A 22,134-nucleotide genomic window follows, 5' to 3' on the forward strand; every position below is an offset into this window, starting at 1 on the left:
ATCTATTAAATTTTTTTTGAACCTGGATCGATGTCGTTTTTTATTTAACTGATTTCTTTTTATCTAAAGGCTTATCTTTCCAAATTCAGATCATTCCGAGACTTGGAGTCTCGGAATTTCAAGTCTCTTCTTCCAGATCTATTTCAAAATTTTGAGTTAGATTCAAAATCTGACCTTTTCAAATCAATTTCAGCCCTTTGAATCATTTCTTCACTCCATTATCAAATTTATTTCAGAATCACTTGAAAAATCCCAAAATTCCAAACTGTTTTCTCAAAAGTATACATTTCTGCATTTGCATTGCACAAGCATGATTCTTTATGCATTTAGACTTAGAATAAATTCTTAGACAAATACTTAAGCAAAGCAAAAGGCATGAATTCGATCCTTGGTTCGATTATCTCTGGTAAAGGCGACAGGAACAGTCGAACCTCGTACCGACGAGCAAATCCCGTCTCTCCATTTTTCCCGCAAATTTTCAAAACGGAGGCGAGCGATTTTTCAAAACATTTCCTTGGTCAAATGAGACCTTGCAAAAGAGTTCCTCTTTCTTCTTTCTTTTCTTTTTCTCTCCTCTTTTTTATATTTTATTCCCCTTCAAAAAGGGAATAGAGGCTAGAAAGGCAAAGAAAAGGAAAAGGGAAACGAGAGGAAAATTTTGCATGATCACAACTATGTATTTTGATACTTCGAACAACTAGCTGAGTCCGTTTCTAAGGCGACGACCAATGACCGAGAGAGAATTCCCAGAGGCATTTGTGGCAAGAGATGTATCTAACTTCTGCAGAAGTCCAAGGGAACTACCACCTAGGATAATTTTTGGTAGTCTCGTCTCCTAACTTCGATGACTGGGGACACCAAGCCATTTGCTCGAGGGTAGTTGATAACAACCTATTCATCAGAGTTTTGTACCATCCCATCTTCTCTCTTGACAGAACCAAGAGGCGAATTAATACGTCTGGTTCTATTTTAACTAACGATCCATTCTGCATGCGTTGGTCTTTCAAACCAAATCGACCATCTTATTTGTGAAGGCGATGATCACCATTTATGTGATTTTCATGTTATCATTGTGCATTTGCACGCTACGAAGTTACCATAAACCTCTCATCCAATCATCGTAGTACTAGCATGTCTAATAGTACCGTTACGATGAGAGGGGTATTAGTTTCTCAGAAAGAAACCCCAACATTATTTAGAATTTTCAAAGTCCCGACTATCTTCATTTATGTGATTTCATTTTATCATTATGCGATTGCACACTATGAGGTGGGGGAGGTCGTGCGCCGACGTGACTCAGGAGAGCAAGGGTCGGGGGCTTGGAGGTGCGGAAAATGTCAGCAGGGTGAAGGGGTTGCGCAGGGGAGGGGATCCCGTCGAGTCGAGGAGGGAGTAGCACAAGGGGAGAGACAAAGAGCAGGGGATAGGGGGAATCGGTGAGAGAGAAGAGAGAAAGAGAGATCATGTCGGGGGCGCAGGGGGTATCCGTGTCTTCTGTTTAAAGAAAACGATACCCCCATCTTTTGTTTAAAGAAACCCTCCCTGCGGGGTTGTTTAAAAAGGCCAGTCGGATCTAACTTGGATCCAAAACCTTTTTTTTTTTTTGAAATTTCGGGTTTCACGCAAACACTTGAAAACCCAGATTTTGGGCAAACTAGGTTTGCCCAACTTGGTTTCGAGGCAAAAGCAGGTTTCTCAGAAACCTGGTTTTGCCGCCGTCACCCAAACAAGGGCCATGACTACAGGCCTAATAATCCTTGATATGGTTATCAAGAGGTTAATATACCATCCAGCAGGAAGCCCACTTGCATTTTATTAATGAACATACTTTAAATGACATTATATCTGAATAAAAACAATTGGACAAATAAGGACACCCTTTATAAATTTATTTGTTAAAGATTATTTTCCTTTATGGTCACCCTTTATAACACTTGGACAAATAAGGACATTGGTTTGACTCGTACAGAAACTGCTATAATTGGAGTACCTATAGTTGGGTACAGTAGGTATGGTACCTTATACAATATTTACTTTGCATTGCTTCACTAATTTTGCTTACGCTAGTCTGTGAGTTTTTTTGTGTACATTAGCTAATTTATTCATGCCAGTTTCATAAGCAAGCCTGCTTGGCTTATGTTTACATACTTTGGATATCTTATGTCCTGTCTTTAAGGTGGGTCACATCAAATGAACTACACCAAATGCATCAACACTTTAGAGCATTTACTTGATGCAAAGGTATGAAGCTCCTTAGCATCAGCTATGCGGGAACATTTTATTCTTTTCAAGTCTTCTGCCAACACCTTTCATAAGCAAGTGAAGTAAACGTGTCTTGCTGCTCTTTAAATGAATAGGTCTGCACTGTTGAGGATAAGGAAGAGCTTGAGTGCCTTGTGCCTTCACCACATGTGAAAATTTATTTCTACAACCCTGCCATTGACGGTACTTGTCAATTCAATGTGACTTATGGTACAAAGCTTGAGGAGATTAAAGATCAGGTAATGTTCTTGCAATTCATATTTTTTTTATGAAAAATGGCCCATGCAGGTCTTGAACCTGTGACTTTCGCATTATTAGCATGACATGTTCCTGTAATTCATATTGCATTCACTTTACATCTTCTGTCTACCTAAAGCGAGACGTGCACTTGAGAAGAAATTGGTTTTAATAAAAATGATTTCTGAAAGAAAATGAAGCAAACCTTTCTTCTCCTTATTTTTTAAATGTGGTCATTCAAAAAATGAATTCATAGCTATTGTAAAATAAAATCTTCATTTGGGTTTCTATGTCGAATTTCACAGTGTCTAACACAAGCAAGAGTGACGCCTGACAACCTCAAGGATCTCCAGAAGAAGGCTCGTTTAATTACAAGAGTCCATCATAGCTTATTGTTTTGCTTAGAAAAGCTTGGGCTTTGGGCAGCTACTGAAGTGAGTTTATGCTGTGGATATGAAGTGATTTTTAGCTTTGTGTTAGTTATTGAGTGCTCAGTCAGAGCTGTTATCAGCTACTACTAACCCTTTTGTTCTTGGGGTTTTTGTGATGATTTTTTTCCAAGAATAATTATGCTAGAATATGGCATTAGATCTATTTTTTCCACTGTTAAGTTAATGAAATGGAACCTGATAAACCTTCTCCAATGTCCTCTTTCGGACTTCACTGTTGGAGCTAGAATTATGTATTAATATTCTTTTTAAGCAGTTATTTATTAGTAAGATAACTATGAGCATAGATGGAAACAATACTTTTCTACTTGCAGAAAAGGTTCGTCTTACCATGTCTTGGGCGGTCTATCTGAAACTGATTGTTCAGATAAACATTATTCTTAGTTTCCACCTATGTTATAGACCGTTGAAACAAGTTAAAAAATAATCCCATATGCGCATGATTACTTCTATAATTGGGAGAAGCTGCCATTTTAGCTGAGGCAAAACAAAAGTATTACCTAATTCTACTTGCCAAAGAACTTTTCTTCTATTGGCAGGTTGCCATTCTGAAACCAAAATCACAGCTGTCATGCTTGGTCGCTACTCCATTAAACCTTGGATGCTTGCGTTAAGTTTAATGTATTGATTATGTGGGCAATTACTCTAACAAAACTAATGGCACAAATTTGGATCTTAACACACTCATTTGGAAAGTTAAACATGAAGGAAAAAAAAACACAACAATGGACGACCAATTTCATTTATATATCTCTACCTGTATGTGAGGTTGTGTGCATGCATGTGCATGTGTAATGACTGGAAGGTAGGCTCGTGTAGCAGGCTAGCAGCCTTTTGTGACATTCTGTAGTTTCTTGCTATATGGGTAGATCACTATGTTGCTAAAAGTTCTTCTATGCAATGCAACTGTAATGCTTGAGTGACAACTTTGCGAAAAGAGAGGTATATGAAATATACATAATGCAAGCATGCAATAGATAAGATGTATGTATGATGATTACAATGTGAAGGCAGCTGATTTTTCTGAACAAAATACGATCAGTCAAATTGGTGCATTTTTTCAGAAAATAACATGAATGCTGACACTGCATGAGTTCAATCTTCTGAAAGAAGCCTCTTTTCCAGATTTTACAGTAATTGGATTAGAAAATGAGTCATGGTGACATCTATTCACCATCTGAAGAATATCTGAATTCATGTGTATCGATTAACTACATTTTTGTTTGACCATCGTCCTCATTGTAGTGTTGCTTTCCATTTTATACTGAAAACTTTGTGATATCGCTTTCTGTATGCTTTTTCTCCTTAGTCTCTTATATGTTTGTATTCAGTTATTTTGTGCTAATTTTGAGTCTTATCTTGGTATAAGGCTGTGCGGATTCTTCAAAGTGGAGATTCAGATGATGTGCCAGAAATAATGGAGGAGCAAAATAGTTCTAATGATAAGAAAATTGCAGATCTATACTTGCAGATGGCTTTGTCTGTTCTTGATCCTACTTTAATGAAAGGTAGGTACAAAAATCTTCAAAACTTATTCCTGCAATTTGTGTTTTTATGTTTCTACAGTTTAATTGATGACTGTGTTACTCAGGTTATGAAGCTTTTATTCTATTAACTGTGTTTTGAACTGAAAAGCAATCATAGATAGAAGATCTAGACAAAACCAACAGATCAATGGTTTGGCTGAGTTCAATTTAGTTGTGGCTGAGACTTGTTTGCCTTTTGAAATCAATTACTTGGATGAATCCGATTCAACTGTGGTTCAAACTATGTCATATGGACACTTCACTTGTGTGTACTTCCTACCTCGACATGCCACAACACTAGATATGATATCTGGCACACCATGGCACTTTTTTTTTCTTTATTGATCTTGAACCTTTATTTTTACCTACTTGCAAATTGTTTTCCTTATAAAATTTGTCATTTGCTACATGTGTTTCAGTTTTTAAGTTGGATTTTTTATTTAGTATTATTAGCCATAGTGGATTGTGCTACAATGGAACTACCTCTCCCAAAGGTAATATTAGGAATGACAAATTTGTATTCTTTGTTATCCCTCTTATGCCATATGATTGTAATTTTGTATTTTAATGCGTTTTGATTGTAATGAGCCCAATTAGAGCATTCATATATTAATCAAAGGAGTGAGGTGCAGACTGTGAAAACTGCCTTGAGCAGTGTGTTTGGTGAAGGAAACAATGAGGGAGAGAGTGAGTGTGAGAGCTCTTCTTGAGAAATCGGCAGCCCAAAACTTTCTTGGTTGCTGCAGCACTAATACATCATTAATTTAATAGGGTTACAATATTTTACAAGGACAAAACTGCCCTGTATTAGTAATTCATATTACATTAAAATATAAAACATGTATGTGCTGTATCGGATATGGATCCTTTACTGGATCCATATCCCCATATCTGTTCCATGTTCTAATACCCTCCCTCAAGTTGCGCATGGGAGTGAACCATGTGTAACTTGTTCTTTAGATACCAGAAACGGTTACTTGTGAGGCCCTTTGTAAACATATCAGCAACTTGATCTTCTGAAGACACATAGATCGGTTCAATTTCTTTGTCTGCTATCTTTTGTCTGATGAAATGTTGATCAATCTCAATATGCTTAGTCCGACTGTGATGAACAGGATTGAACACAATTTGTATAACACTTTTGTTGTCACACATAAGAGTTGAACTTGAGATATTCTCTCCCATCTCTGTAAGTAAATGCCTAATCCAGGTCACTTCTGCTGTGGTGGCTGCTATGGATCTATACTCTGCCTCTGTGCTGGATCTCGCCACTGCCTTCTGCTTTCTGCTACTCCATGAAACAAGATTTCCGCCAATAAAAACACAGTATCCTGAAACAGACCTCCTCTCATCTGGATCCCCCGCCCAGTCTGCATCTGTATAGGCCAATATGTCATGTTTTGTTGTTCCCCACGAAGAGTGTACATATGTGAGTCCATCACCGACCGTGCCTTTTAAGTAACGAAGAATGCGTTTGACGACATCCATATGACAAGTTTTCGGTTCATGCATGAACTGAGATACTTGATTTACAGAATAGACAATGTCTGGTCTAGTAAAAGTGAGGTATTGTAGCATGCCCATTAAACTGCGATACTTGCCTGCATCAGGATATAACTCACCATCGCAAAGACTGAGTTTTTGATTGACAACACTAGGTGTGGGTAGAGGTTTGCAATCTGTCATTCCTACTTTGGCCAGAAGGTCAAGAGTGTATTTGTGTTGAGTTAATAACATTTTTTCATCCTGTCTGTCCACCTCTACACCAAGAAAATATCTCAGTTCCCCAAGATCTTTCATTTTAAATCGCATACTTAGTAAAATTTTGATTCATTGAATATGATCTGGAGCATTACCAGTGATCACGATATCATCAACATATATAAGTAAGAAAACCATAGTGGTTCCGTCCTTGTATATGAATAGAGAATGATCTAGTTGGGAACGAAAGAAACCGTGGTTCTGAATTTCTAAAGAGAAGCTTTCAAACCATGACCTGGAGGCTTGCTTCAAACCATACAGTGCTCTAGTTAATTTGCATACATATTCTTTTGGGTTCCCTTCTGCATAACCTTGAGGTTGCTCCATGTATACCTCTTCCTTTAAATCCCCATGAAGGAATGCATTTTTAACATTGAGCTAACTAAGGGTCCATCCATGTTCAATTGCGAGACCAAGAACAATACGAATAGTTCCCATTTTCACCACTGGGCTGAATGTCTCATCATAATTTTGACCATATTCTTGAGTGAAATCTTTGGCAACAAGGCATGCCTTGTATCGTTCAATGCTACCATCCGGTTTATATTTAATCTTATATACCCATTTTGAGCCAACAACATTCTTATCTGGAGGACGACCAACTATCTCCCATGTTTGACACTCATGAAGTGCCTCGATCTCCTCATTCATTGCTTCAATCCATTTATTAGATTGAATAGCTTGACAAAACCCAAGTGGTTCCTCGTGTTTTTTAATCTTGGATAAAAAGATCTGAAAATCCATAGAAAAGTTGTCATAACTTACTCATTTTTCAATAGGATGCCTTATCCTGCCTCATCTTCTAGGTGCTTCTCTGTCATTGGTATATCTGCTCTTTGGATCTCCGGGTATAGACGCTTCCTTTGTATCTCAGACATTCTATTTTTGATGCCTTATCTGAAGTCGCCTCATCATGTATGCTTTCAGGGGCCAGGGTAGTATGTTCTGCAACGTGTGAAATGAGCTCAACACTGAGCCATGGATTATATCAATTAGCAGCTGCATCAATATGATCACGATTATGATCAACTTTATTTTCCAGAAAACTATTTTCATCAAAAACAACATTTCTGGAGATTCTGATCTTCTTGCTGGCAGGATCATAGCATCTGTAACCCTTGTGTTCATCTGCATAGCCTACAAATTGGCATATAGAGGCTTTGTCCTGAAATTTAGTTCTCATGGATTTATCGATATGTACATAACACGTGCATCCAAAAACTCGTAATTCATCATAATCAGGATGTACACCAAAAAGAATATAATAGGGAGATTGATTTTCTAGAATAGGCATAGGAAGGCGATTTATCACATGAGCGGCAGTATGAAAAGCTTCTGTCCAAAGTCCAATAGGCAAGTTACAACCATGCATCATACTCATTGCACTTTCCACAATGTGTCTGTGTTTGCGTTCAACAATTCCATTTTGTTGTGGAGTGTACGGGCAAGAAATTCTACGATGTATCCCATTATCTTGGAGAAAATCTAAAAATTCTTTGGAGGAATACTCACCACCTCCATCACATTGGAGAGTTCGAATATTTTGAGAAAATTGGGTTTTAACATAGGCATAAAATTAACGAAAAATAAGGAAAACCTCTGATTTGTGCTTCATAAAGAATATCCAGGTAAAACAAGAGAAACTGTCAATAAATGGTACATAATATTTACTTCCAGAAGAAGGATTAGGAGCTGGGCCCCAAACATCAGAACATATTATCTCAAAAGGCATGAAAACTCTTTTATTTATTTGATGAAAAGGAAGTACATGACTTTTGCAAACCTGACAACTAGGACATACTTTGCCTTTTAACAAAGGTGAAATAGACTCTGAAAGAAAACCATTGGACACTAATTTTTCAATAAAGACTTGACTACAATTACCAAGACGAGAATGCCAAAGATCTGGCTTATTACATTTGGATATACTTAGAATGGTTTTGGAGACATGATCAGACTTGGACTTCAGGACACTGGCGGCTGGATCTTCATTGAAGATATACATGTTGCCACGTCGCTCTTCTTTAGCGAACATCTCCTTCGTTTGAAGATCCTTAACAAAGACATAAGTAGGAGTAAATTCCACAGATGAATTGGTAGAGTCAACAAGCTTAGAAACAGAGACAATGTTTTTCTTAATGTTTGGAGCATGAACAACATCAAATAAAGGAATGGATGAAGACTCGGACAAAGGGATGAGGACGTTGCCTATGTTTGAAATAGGGTGGTGAGTCCCATCTCCAGTTACAATATTAGATTTGCCAAAATAGGGAGTCAAAGTAGAAAACTTACCTGCATTGCCAGTGACATGAGCTGCTGCCCCAGAGTCTACATACCGTATTCCATCATCGTTCTGTTTCAGATTCATGTTGGCCATAGCAGATAAGAGAAGATCCTCAACATCATTGCTGACCCGAAAAGTACCTGAAGTTCCTGATGTAGCAAAATTTCTATTGTTTTGTATTCTATTACAATTTTGTGGGTTGAACCAGCAGTTGGCTTTGATGTGACCTTGTTTGTTACACTGGTAGCATGTGGGAACATTCTTTGAAAAGCTGGCAGTGGAATTTGGAGTAGGTAGCAATACACGTCCTCTCTGGATTTGGGCTCCCCTACCTCTACCACGCCCTCCTCGTGCACGATCAGCAAACGTCCCTGTGACAAGAATCTCATGTGTAGATGATTGCCCTGCTGAAGCATCAGATATGTTTTTCAAAGACATCTCGTACTGGAAGAGTTTAGCACGTAATTCCTCAAAACTGGGCAACGAAGGCAAGCATAATAAAGAGGTGACAAGTACATGATACTCTGATCCCAGGGCATTCAGTGTTTGCTGCACCTTTTCTTTATCTGGATATTCAACAATGGCTAATTGATCTGTGATGCTTTTGACTTGATTTAAAAATTCAATAACGGTCATTGCTCCCTTCTTTAAAAGCTGAAATTCACGCTTGAGAAACAACACCTTAGCCTCTGATATCTGAGAGTAGGTTTGAGCTAAAGTTTCCCACAATACTTTAGATGTGCAATCATCAGGGATAAAAACCAAAACTTCTTGCGACAGTGTGAAAGTGATGTACGCGACGAGAGCCTGATCACGTTTCATCCAAGCAATAAATACAGGATTGCGAATGATGCTTGACATTTCTCCATCCTCTTTTGCTTCGGTTGTGACAAATTCCGGAGGCATTGGAGTGGAGCCATCCAAGTGACCTGAAAGATTGGAAGAAAGACCAGAATTGCCTGAAGTATCCATTTGTAGGCTTATGACAGACAGAGAAATGCGGCTGAAAATAAAGAATAAAGTGACGCAGCTTATGACAGAAACGATCTGGACTGCTATCATAAAATGATGCAACTTATGATCTATGACAGAAATTGGTAGCAAAGGAAACAAACTCAGCCTTTTTGTTTAAACTGTGAATAAATGAAGAAGAAGAAGACGTGACCAACAGTTGCGATGTGAATTAAGAAAAGGAGATGAAATCACGAGGAATAAGAAGAACTAGGGGAGGAAAAATCTGTTGTGCATGAAACATGGTGTAATACAAAAAACGAGAGAAGATCTGAATTTATTTCAGATCAGTTGGAACACACACAGCAGATCTGAATGGTTTTCAGATCTGCAATATAGATAACTAATCGTTGCTGGAAAAGAAAAGGTGCAAAGGACAAATCATGTAGCCGACGATGACAGAAAAGGAATAGGGGAATAGGAAGACAACCTGATTCACGTGGACTGATTCACGTCGCTGAGGAAGAGAACTTGGCTTTTCAGATTTTGTATTTCTGGAAAGAATATGTAACGACAAAAGAGATCTTGACAAATTAATCAGGTTAGGGTATGAAAACGATGCTATTTATGAAATCAGATCTGAAAACAAGAAAGAAGATGAAGACATAGATCTGAAATCGAAAACAGATCTGAAAGATAGGATAAAGATGCAAACAGAAAACTGACAAAATCTGTCTTGAGAAAGAAACGATGATAGGAATGAAACCCACAAAGAGATACGATAGGAGTTGGAATAAAGGGAAAAATCACGCTAACCTGGAATGTGAGGACCGATCTCTCGAGACACGTTCTGGGATCAACTTCACGCCCTTGAACAGAGGTCAGACGAAGCCCTGCTCTGATACCATGTGAAAACTGCCTTGAGCAGTGTGTTTGGTAAAGGAAACGATGAGAGAGAGAGAGAGAGAGAGAGAGAGAGAGAGAGAGAGAGAGAGAGAGAGAGAGAGAGAGAGAGAGCTCTTCTTGAGAAATCGGCAGCTCAAAACTTTCTTGGTTGCTGCAGCACTAATACATCATTAATTTAATAGGGTTACAATATTTTACAAGGACAAAACTGCCCTGTATTAGTAATTCATATTACATTAAAATATAAAACATGTATGTGCTGTATTGGATATGGATCCTTTACTGGATCCATATCCCCATATCTGTTCCATGTTCTAATACAGACCTTCACCAGGAAGATAATCAAGGGCTAACCATGGTGTCCCTCCATCCTTCTTTCTCCCTTCTTGCATGAGTAATGCTTTTGGGTGTGTGTTTTCATGGTATTAGAGCCAACATCTCATGTGGTCTAAAGTTGCCAAGTATGAAAAGGTAATATCCCTCCTTTTCAACTTCTTTGCACCTCTCTTTAATCACTACGTTTCTCTTGGATCCTTCTTTTTTGTCTTCTGCCATCTTTGTTAATATTTCCCAAATCTATCTCTTTTCTTCCTTTTCCTTTTTTATCTCAGCATCTTGAATCTTTTCATGCAAGTTTCTCTCCTAATAATTTTCCAATTTCTATTTCTTTATTTCCCTTTCATTCAATCCAATTGTTCTTATAAGATCTTGTCTGTATTCTGTTCAACTATGCAATTTTGGATATTTTTTAGCCCTTTTGCAGCCATCAGTTTAGATCTGGCTCTTATTGACTGATGTCACCTCGGGAACTCTGTCCATCTATTGTGTAGAGTTTTATTTTTATTGAAGTTATTGAGATTTTAAGTCACTTTATATTCATCAGTTTTATCTTACTCTTGTCGGGTGATGTCATTGTTAAAATAGGTTACATACATACATGTATATATATGTACCTATACAGTCCTATAATTTGTATTGCTCCTCAGGGGCATTTTGGTCTTTTTACTGCTTGTAATAAGTACTATTCATCAAGAACAGTTTTCTGTTTTATTATTTTTTTGTCTCTGTGAGATTGAGCTTGGGCTCTATGGTCAAACAACCATGGAGTCGTTGGGAGCTGTCCAACAGTCATATTTATGATCGTTAGGAGCTCCCAATGACTTTATTGGGAACTCCTCAATAGAGTCCAATGCCCACTTTTGTGTATAAATAGGGGCTGATCCCCTCTATTGTATTTTATGCTTCTCTTAAGCATATTATTGTAACGACCCCAACTCATACCCCTTGAAAACACGATTTTTTTTTTTAAATCATTGTGGAAATCTTTCCAGAAACCCGGGGCCTTTACAATTCCACTCTCAATTGGATAAAACAATCAACCACAGTAGAGCTTACAATTTTTATCCATACCCAACCAAACCTTTATTAAATAATAAGTGATAAGTCTCGAGACAATTGCATAAATAAATAATTCAGAGTGCAATAACAACTAAATAAAATGAAAAAGGAAATAAAAGAAGACCCACGCTATCCATCTGTGAACTATCTAGTAAATGCGTGAGACCCGTAACTCTCCCAGAAGCTAGTCACTTCACTGATCATTTGCGGCTGCGAAAAACCGTAAAAGTAGGGTGGCAGAACCGAAATCCTGAGTACAAGTACTTCTAATGAAACAAGTGAGTTAAAGAACACAGATAAGATTCCATGCAATAATTTAGAGGAATGCAATTACGACAATTACATAATTCAATTAAGCATTCATGCAACAGAGAGACATTTATTAAGCATGAAGGAACATTAATCAATAACATGAATCACTATTTAAGCAATACAACATATGACATGTATTAGGGAACAATAATATGCATTCACCAACAGTTAACAATTAAGGAAACAGGTAAAATATGCATGTTCTAATGCATAGTCGGATTAAGCATGATTTATGTGCAATGCTGTTAAAATGTATCTAATATATATATATATACTGTATATTACATCAATACCCGATAGGGGTATTTTTGTAATTTCACATAGTTGTTTTTAGAAAACAACTATTTTCGTTTTTTGATAAAATGTAATTTATTTTTTTATTTTTTAATTCTTTTTTGATTTCTTTTGAGGACTAAAAGGAGCTCCAACCTTAGAGTCGTTGGAGCCCCCAACGGTCACAAATGTGACCGTTGGGGGCTCCCAACGACTCTATGGGAGCCCCCTTTTGGCTCTCCTTTTGAGGCCTTTTGGCCATCCCTTTGCTCCTCTCCCTCTCGTATAAATAGGGGTGAACCCCTTGTATATTTTTCATTCTTGAGAGCTTTCTCTCTTCTCAATAAGAGGCTTTTTATATTGTTGCCTTCTTAAAGGCTTGTGCTTGTATTGTCCCTTTGTGGACTTGTGATATTGTCTCTTTTATTCATTGTTGTAAGTGCTTGTATGCACTCTTTATATTTCCGCAATATCTCATTACATGGTATCAGAGCACTCGATTCTTGAAGGAAAGGTGTGGTTCGTGTATCTCATATTTAGTGGATATCTTCTCACTTCTTGGCAACATCATGGAGGCAACGATTGACCTATCTTTCAAGCTCAATGGAAAGAAATATATGATGTGGGCATCGGCAATGAAAAATAATCTCAAAGGAAAGAAGCTTTGGGGTTTTGTCATGGGTACCGTTCCGGAACCTAAGCTTATGCTCACAAAGGACGAAGAAGGTCAAGAAAAGGCTCTTGAAGGAGATGCTCGCCTCAAGGCCATTGAAAATCATAAAAAAAAAGTGGAAGATTGGGAAAGCAATCACGCAAAAATCCTTGCATGGTTTATGAACAATGTGGAGCTTAAGGTATGTGCTAATATAGCTAAATTTCGTAGAGCCAATGAGGCTTGGTCTTTTATGAAGGGTATGTATACCCAAAAGGATCTTGCGAGAGCATACTTCTTGCAAGAAAAGATTAGAACCACCAAGCAAGGTGATTCTAGTATTCAAGACTATTATAGTGCCCTAAACCCACTATGGGATGAATTGGCTCTTTTGGAGCCAAAATGGGTTTCTATGGAAGATATTGATTTAAGGCAAAAACAAATGGAACAAGAGCGATTGTTTCAATTCCTTTTTGGGCTACGTCCCGAATTTGAGCAAGTGAGATCCTCACTTCTCCATAGATCTATTTTTCCTCCTATTGAGGATGCTATTGCCGAAATCACTCAAGAGGAGACAAGGCTTGGCATGAGTAAGCATATTGATGAAGTCCTTGCCGTATCAAAACCAGGTAACAATGTTAGAACCTATAAGCCTCCTCATTTTGGGAAACAAGGAAACTACAATGGAGGAAGAAAAATGATTGTTTGTCATTATTGCAATGAGCCGGGTCACATTAAACCCGCTTGTCCAAAGCTTATTGGAACCTTCAAGCCTAAGGTGGCCTCTCTTGAAGAAACCACTACCAAAGAAGATGAAGGCAAGAACAATGACATCAAAGAAACTCTTGGACAAATATCTATGGCTCTCCAACAAATACTAAGAGTTTCTTCCTCCACATCGGGTGCGGCTATTGCCTCGACATCATCACCTAGTACGTATTCTTGGATCCTTGACTCCGGAGCTTCTTTTCATATGACCCCTCATGAAAATACACTTATTGATGTTTGCACCAATTCAAAGGACTGTTGTGTCTCTACGGCCGATAGAACCTTTTTTAAAAATTTCAAGTATTGGCTCTTTTAAAGATTCTCAAAATTTTTGTGTTCCAAAAGTAAGAGTTGTTTCCAAACTAAATTTAAACCTATTTTCGGTTTCTCAAATTGCCGACCATGGATGTGAAATATCTTTCTCATGTAATGGTTGCTTTGTGCAGGATCTCCGGTCCGGGAAGCGGATTGGGCAAGGCCATAGAAAGGGAGACCTCTATTATATGGACCATCTCGATCTCCCTACAAATTATTTTTGTTCTTATGTCCAAGAAAAAAACATGGAAACTTGGCATAAAAGACTTGGTCATTCAAGTTATTCCAAAATATATCTCTTTCCTTTTGGAAACAAATTTTGTAAGGAAAAAGAAATTAATTGCAAAGATTACATTTTTGGAAAAATGAAGTCTATTCCATTTCCAACTAGAACTTTTCTTTCATCAAGACCTTTTGAATTGGTGCATTCAGATGTTTGGGGGCCTTCTTCGGTTATGTATAAAGGGGGCTATTCATATTATGTTACGTTTATTGATGACTTTACTCGGTATGTTTGGATTTATTTTCTTAGTCATAAATCAGAAGTATTTACTTTCTTTAAAGATTTTCATAAAAAGGTTCAAAATCAATTTCAAAATAACATATCTATTTTAAGATTCGATTTCGGTGGCGAATACTTATCTCACGAATTCCAAAACTATTTGACCCAAAATGACATTTGCCATCAAAAGTCATGTCCTATGACTCCCCAACAAAATGGCCTAGCGGAAAGGAAACATAGGCACATTATAGAAACCGCTAGAAGATTACTTGTTTCTAGGAATATTCTAAAGAAGTTTTGGGCCGAAGCCGTTCTAACCTCAACCTATCTAATCAATAGAATGCCCTCTTCTAAGTTAAAAAATGCTTCTCCCTATGAAAAACTCCTTAAATTTTCACCCGATTTCAATCGTCTTCGTATTTTTGGTTGCAAATGTTTTATATTATTACATAAAAGGGATAAGTTATCTCCAAAAGCAATTGAATGTGTTTTTCTAGGATATGGTGAAAATAAAAAAGGGTATAGATGTTATGATTTTAAGAATGATAAACTATATGTTTCAAAAGATGTAACATTTCTAGAAGAAGAAAACGGTTTTGATAAAATAGAAGAAACAAATGAAATTGATTATATATTCTTATATGATCTTATTGATGACATACAAGAAGATTTTCTTGAAAACATAGACGATACACGTGAGGTATCCCCTCTTGACATAACATCCTCAAATGATAGTGATTCAAATATAAATGTTCATGATAGTGATACCAATATAAATGTTTACTCAAGAAGAAATCAAGAAAATCCTATTAGTGCCCTCGAAAAATACTCTCAAATTTCTGAATCCACTGATGAACCACAAGTTAGGCATTCTTCTAGAATATCAATACCCCCAAATAGGTTTGTATCCTATGATTCCTTAACCCCCAACTATCGGGCATGTTTAATAACCCTACATTCTTATTTTGAACTGGCTCACTATAATCAAGCTAAATCTATACCACATTGGGTTGAAGCAATGCAAGTTGAACTAAATGCTTTAAAAAAGGCCAATACTTGGGAAATAGTTAATCTACCCTCACACAAAAAACCTATTGGTTGTCGCTGGGTCTTCAAAGTTAAAACTAAAAGCGATGACTCCTTAGAACGATATAAAGCTAGATTAGTTGCTAAGGAATACTCCCAAGAATATGGCATTGATTATGAAGAAACATTCGCTCCCGTAGCTCGAATGACCGGTGTAAGGACCTTAATAGCTGTCGCATCAACCAAAAAATGACCTATTTATCAACTTGACGTAAAAAATGCCTTTTTAAATGGAAGTTTAAGTGAAGAAGTTTACATGGATCCGCCACCCGGAATTAATATTAAGCAAGGTCAAACACTTTGGCTTTTGAAGGCATTGTATGGTCTTAAACAAGCTCCTAAGGCTTGGTATGATCGTTTCAGTGATATCATGATCAAGTTAGGATTTCACAGATGAAGCTTGCTGTAGATATATGTTATAAGTCTGGGATTTCTGATGATAAGAAAGTAGAGACTCCCGAGGTTATTAATGCTAAATTGCGGTTGGAGGATGGGGTTCTTCTGGAAGATCCCACACCTTACAGACAACTCATTGGGTCTTTTACCTATTTAACCATCACCAGACCAGATATCACTCATGCGGTTCACTCAGTTAGCCAATTTCAGCATGCTCCTACAACTGTGCATATGAGTGTTGTTCTCCGAATCATCCGCTACATTCGGAATACCATCAATAAAGGGCTATTTCTATTCTCCTCTTCTTCCTTGAATCTTCTTGCCTATACTGATGCAGATTGGGGAGGTAATCCCAATGATCGAGTCTCAACTATTGGTTTTTGTGTCTTTTTAGGGGACTCTTTGATTGCCTGGCGATGAAAGAAGCAGCAGAAAGTTTCACTATCATCCACTGAAGCTGAGTACCGGGCTATAACAACCACGACAATGTAACTTGTATGGCTTTGCAGTCTGCTTAAAGACATGGGAGTTGATATTACCGAAGCCTCAAAACTATCTTGCGACAACACGAGTGCCATCTATATTGCGAGCAATCATACTTTTCATGAGCGTACAAAACATATCGAAATGGATTGCCACTATGTTCCTGACGAATTCTTACGAGGAACCATTGCTCTTCCATATGTCACTTCAGAATATCAGTTGACGGACTTCTTCACTAAAACTCTTCCTGCTCCTCGCTTCATGTTTCTTCTTGGCAAACTTTCCGTCATTTCCCCGTAAAGTTTGAGGGGGGGTGTTAAAATGTATCTAATATATATATATATACTGTATATTACATCAATACCTGATAGGGGTATTTTTGTAATTTCACATAGTTGTTTTTAGAAAATAACTGTTTTCGTTTTTTGATAAAATGTAATTTTATTTTTTTAATTCTTTTTTTATTTCTTTTGAGGACTAAAAGGGGCTCCAACCTTAGAGTCTTTTTTTATTTTTTATTTCTTTTTATTTCCCTTTGCTCCTCTCCCTCTTGTATAAATAGGGGTGAACCCCTTGTATATTTTTCATTCTTGAGAGCTTTCTCTCTTCTCAATAAGAGGCTTTTTATATTGTTGCCTTCTTAAAGGCTTGTGCTTGTATTGTCCCTTTGTGGACTTGTGATATTGTCTCTTTTATTCATTGTTGTAAGTGCTTGTATGCACTCTTTATATTTTCGCAATATCTCATTACAAATGCATGAACACTTTATTATCTTTCATTAAAGTTTTCTCTTCCATATGCATGCCCTATTAAATGCACACAATTTAAGTTTCCTCTTTTTAATTACCGTTGCCTGCGGATACACCAAATATGTACAATTTTTTAAGGTCAAGTTAAGTTTTCAGGATAGCTTAGCACACAAGTTGTATTTTATTACTGGGTTCCAAACCTAGCCTTCGACCGAATCACCTTCGGAATATTAGACCTTTACATCTAATGTCGGGATACCAGAGACCCTCAACGCCCACAAGTGTCACTTTCTTGGTATACCAAAACAACAGCTGTAGCGAACACACCACCTTCAGGTAAAGTAACAGACTCTCCCTAAAACCGTGGCCAAGAGAAAGAACTTCAATATCGGGTTCAGGAGTCAAAGTAAAGCACACCAAGTTTTTTTATCATCGTGGTCTACCAAAACCGAATCTCTAAGATGCCCATTCTTTCGATGGGAGATCTCAGATCATACATTATACTGCTCTATTCATTATCTTTTTATTTAAAGGCTATTTATTAAGTTTTGCAATTCAACATGCAAAACAAAAGCAAAAATTCACATCTACCCCTGCGAGAGGCATCACGAGACTTTTGCCCGTGGAAACACATAGAACAATGTAAACACAGTGCAATAAAAGTAAATATGATTTTTGCGATGCATTTAAAAGTAAATAAACAAGAAGCACCTGGTGCTCGAGGCTTTCCAAGCTGGCGATGACTCACTTGGGTCATTGATGCACCATAGGCAAAAACCATGGTAATGTGCCATACATGCACTAAGTCACATGCATTCTTCATTCACATGTACCAATTCAATGTGCATGAAATATAACACTCAAATGCTTGTGTTCATTTGTGGTTGCTTTTATGCAATTCATATGGTTGCCATTCACATATTTATTACAAGTGCATACATCCACATAATGCTTTTGCCCATGACAATGCATTCTTGCCCACACGCACGATCATATAAGTTTCATGTATACTGTAAAAATATCTCAAAAAGAGATAGTGTGCAAACCAAGCTCCAACTCCACGAAGGGATATGTGCACAAAGGCACAAGAACACTTAGAACAAAATGTACCCAAGTTACAAATGAAGAACATAAATGCAAAAATGTAATGAATTTTATTGAACAATTGGAGAACAATGCTCCAAGCATTGAATACATTTATGAGGGGGGTTCACCCCTATTTATACACAAGAGGGACCCTTGGAAGGGCTCCCACTAGACGTTGGAGCCCTCCAACGTCTAGTGTTGGACCCCCTCCAAGGTTGACCAAGTCAACAAGAAAAGAAAAAGAAGAAAAAAGGGAAAAAGAAAGGGAAAAGGGAAAAGAAGAAAAAAGGAAAAAGAAAAAGAAAAAGAAATAAATAAAGTACAAACATATTCACTAATGTGAATATGTGCAAAAGGTGAAAATACTGAAATACCCTTACCTGTTACATGTTGGGAAATATATATTTATATATATATAACGATAGATACATATACATATATGTATATGTATCTCTCAGTATATATATATATATATATATATATATATATATATAACATATACAGGTATGCCATAACCAAGCTTGAAGTAACACTTTACGTGAGCATGTCATAATCAGTCAAAGCACATGAAAAATTCTGACTTTAACATGAATTCAATTTCATTCGTACACATTCTGGATGTTTAACATGCATGTACTAAATTCTGTGTTGTTTTTGTTGTAAACACACTCACTGCGCCGAGTCTACTCGGCTGGGCTCATATGGCCTGAACAGGCCTGGCAATCGAACCTGTCGGCCCAACTTGGACATTGTCCAGGTCTGGCCACATGTGGCCAAACTAAAAAAAATCTCCCCTCCCCCCTTTTTTTTTCTGAAAGGCACGAGCCGACTTGGTCGACTGGGGCTCGAATTCAGCCCAGCCGAGCTCGGTCGGCTGGGCCTGACAGCCCACCCCACAAGCCTAGCCGGGCCTGTGCGGTCAGCCTGGCTGCCAGTCAACCCAAAGGAAAATATGAAGTATTATAAATTTTTTTTTCTTAAAAAAAAACGAGACTGCCCAGCCGAGCGGACTCGGCTGGGTCCGGCAACACCGGCTGGCCTGGCAAGCCAGGCCAGCTGAACCTAGTTCAGCCAGGCCTGTCAGACCGGCCAGCATATGAGAATGGCCTGGTCGGTAGGCCAGTTGAGCAGAGCTCGACCGGTCTGCTGACCAGACCAATTAATATAACCCTGCTACCAAAAACAGATTCCCAGTTTAACTTTTTTTTTTCTTTAAGCTATGCGTAAACTTTGCATAGTCACTTGAATATATATATACAGTAAGAAAAAAAAACATACCATATCCATAACCACATTGCCACACGTTTGCAGAACGAATTAAAGCTTATACTTATTCAGAAAATATCACAGACAATACGCTTTATTTTAGAAACTTATTCAATGACGCATATAGATGACCAATAGATTCAATAGGCACCCCATTGCACATACGTTTATGCCAAAAATACATACATACTATGCGATTCCAACCTATATTTTCACGCACAACTCAGTCTATGCTACGATCCAACCGTAGAAATTGATATTCACTAACTAGGGTTCTAAAAGAACCACTTCCACCTCAATAAAAATTTCTGTTATAGCATACACAGAAAATTTTCTATGAAAAAGATGGAGAACAACCGAAAATCAGCCATCTAAGCATTTTCTCCTTGGATTCCATCCAAGATATCGCGCGAAATCGAACCGGCATTCGATTTCTCACTTGAAATCAAAAGAAAAGACCCGTACCTCAAACCGGCGTTTGGGGCCTGCTGCCCTTGCGAGAAGGGTATTTTGCCGGTCACCGATCCTCTACCGTGAAAGGGCGATCGGGAGTGTACGGAAGTTGCCGGCTTCTAACAGGAGGGTTTGAGGGAGGTGTCGCCAGCGCTCGGAGGTCGCCGACGATCGATGGTCACCGGGAAGCGAGGCAGTGGATAGGGTGCCGCAGGAGGAGGCGGGGGTGTCAGGCGAGGTCGCCGACGGCTGGAAGGTCGTCGACAGCTAGCAGAGAGAACACGGGGGGGGGGGGGAGAGAGGGAGAAAGACAGGGAGACAGAGAGAGTGGGAGGAAGAGAGGAACGAGAGGGCCTTTGTAGAAGGGTGGTCTCCCGAAAAGGAAGGATATTTCCTCCCTCCTCCCAGCGGCTGCCCACACACCTTCCCCCCTTCACAATCGTGTTTGGGTTCCTTCTGAACCCTAAAAAAAAGTTTATCGGGCCTTCGTATGCCCCTTTACTTAAAACCCTTATAATTTTTTTTTTCATTTCACAGGGCGCGGCTCGGGACCCCGAAGCCAACTCCGAGTTGGGTCCGCGTCTCACCCATTCGATATGGATCCAAATGTGGATCCTTGAGTTAGATTTATATTTATATTTTAAATATTTATTATTATTATTTTTTTATACATATGAATATATATGATATTAATTATATATATACCCCTTTATGGGTCCTGGATCCGAAACTTGGATCCTAGGCCCAAATCAAACAATTTATGCGTTAAAAATTAACGAAAAAAATTTAGGTTATTACAATTATGATCAATAATGACTATTTTTTTATCTTGTGTTCTTTTTTTGACTCTTTGAAGTAATGTATTTACACTTTGTACTTGTGTAGTGCCTGCATTTGTTTTTCGTGTACTTCATTACATGGTATCAGAGCTATAGTGCTTCTAGACTTGTAGAGGTAACAATCAAGTATTCGTGACGTGCTCTCCTACATCTACCTCCTGTCTTTCAACATAGAGCATGATTACAAGATTGACCTCTCCTTCAAACTCAATGAAACAAACTACATGATGTGAGTTTCTGCTACAAAGAACAATCTTAAAGGACGAAAGCTTTGGGGATACACGATGGGCACTATTTTTGAGCCTTAACTTGTGCTCACCAAGAAGGAAGGAAATAAAGTTAAAGCTCTTGATGGAGATGACCGTGCCAACGCTATTTGTGATTATCAAGCCAAAGTAAAGGATTGGGAGAGTAATCATGTAAGAATTCTTGCATGGTTTATGAATAATGTTGATATCGAAATATGTGCCAACATTGCAAAGTTTAGAAAGGCTAGTGAAGCTTGGTTATTTATGAAAGACATGTATACCTAAAAGGATCTTGTAAGACAAAAAGGATCTTGTAAGAAAATATTTCTTGTAAGAGAAATTACGAACTACCGAGCTAGGGGACATGAGTGTCTGGGATTACTTTAGTGCTTTATCCTCCTTATGGGATGAGTTGGCATTGTAAGAAAATTGATATGTAAATGTCTTAGATCGGATCCAGACAGATCCAGTCCATTCTATAAAATGTTATGGAAGATGTATTTGTATTAAGGGTATTCTAGTAAAATCAAGAAAGAGGAGCTCCTTTGCTCCAAAGCACCCAAAGGGAGGAGAGCAGGAGATAGGGAGAGAGAGAGAGGGCAACAAAATTGAAAATGATAGTGAGGAGAGAGAGAGGGGAGTGAGGCTATTTATAACAAAGATAGAGCGAGATCTGTCTGGATCCCTCATTCGAGCTGGGCTCAACTCGGTCGAGTGGGCTGGTTAGGCCCCAACAGAGCCGGACTCGGTTGGATCCCTCAATCGAGCTGGGCTCGGTTCGGACCACAACAGGAATCAGGGGAAAGGATGCAGGGGATGGGGTGGGCTTGGTAGTCAAGCCGAGCCTGACCCGACCCCCAACCTAGGATCAGTCCTGCAGGGCTCCTACCTACGCAAACCAAAGAGGGAAGGCAGGAGGGTCGCCCCTCCTG

General features: G+C 38.3%; 1 protein-coding gene across 4 annotated transcripts in view; it reads left to right on the top strand.

Moving 5' to 3' along the window:
- The window catches only part of DCL4 (dicer-like 4), a 179,954-nt gene that overhangs the window by 31,779 nt on the left and 126,041 nt on the right, over positions 1 to 22,134 (top strand). For all 4 annotated transcript variants that reach the window (XM_090011173.1, XM_090011255.1, XM_090011331.1 and 1 more), the window contains exons 6-9: positions 2,177 to 2,241; positions 2,358 to 2,501; positions 2,805 to 2,933; positions 4,318 to 4,456. In XM_090011173.1, the coding sequence (XP_089867299.1) occupies positions 2,177 to 2,241; positions 2,358 to 2,501; positions 2,805 to 2,933; positions 4,318 to 4,456 (477 nt within the window). The remainder of the gene's footprint in view (positions 1 to 2,176; positions 2,242 to 2,357; positions 2,502 to 2,804; positions 2,934 to 4,317; positions 4,457 to 22,134) is intronic.

Source organism: Nuphar pumila, chromosome 1 (genome assembly GCF_984573655.1).
Source record: "Nuphar pumila chromosome 1, dmNupPumi1.hap1.1, whole genome shotgun sequence".
NCBI classification, from domain to species: domain Eukaryota; kingdom Viridiplantae; phylum Streptophyta; class Magnoliopsida; order Nymphaeales; family Nymphaeaceae; genus Nuphar; species Nuphar pumila.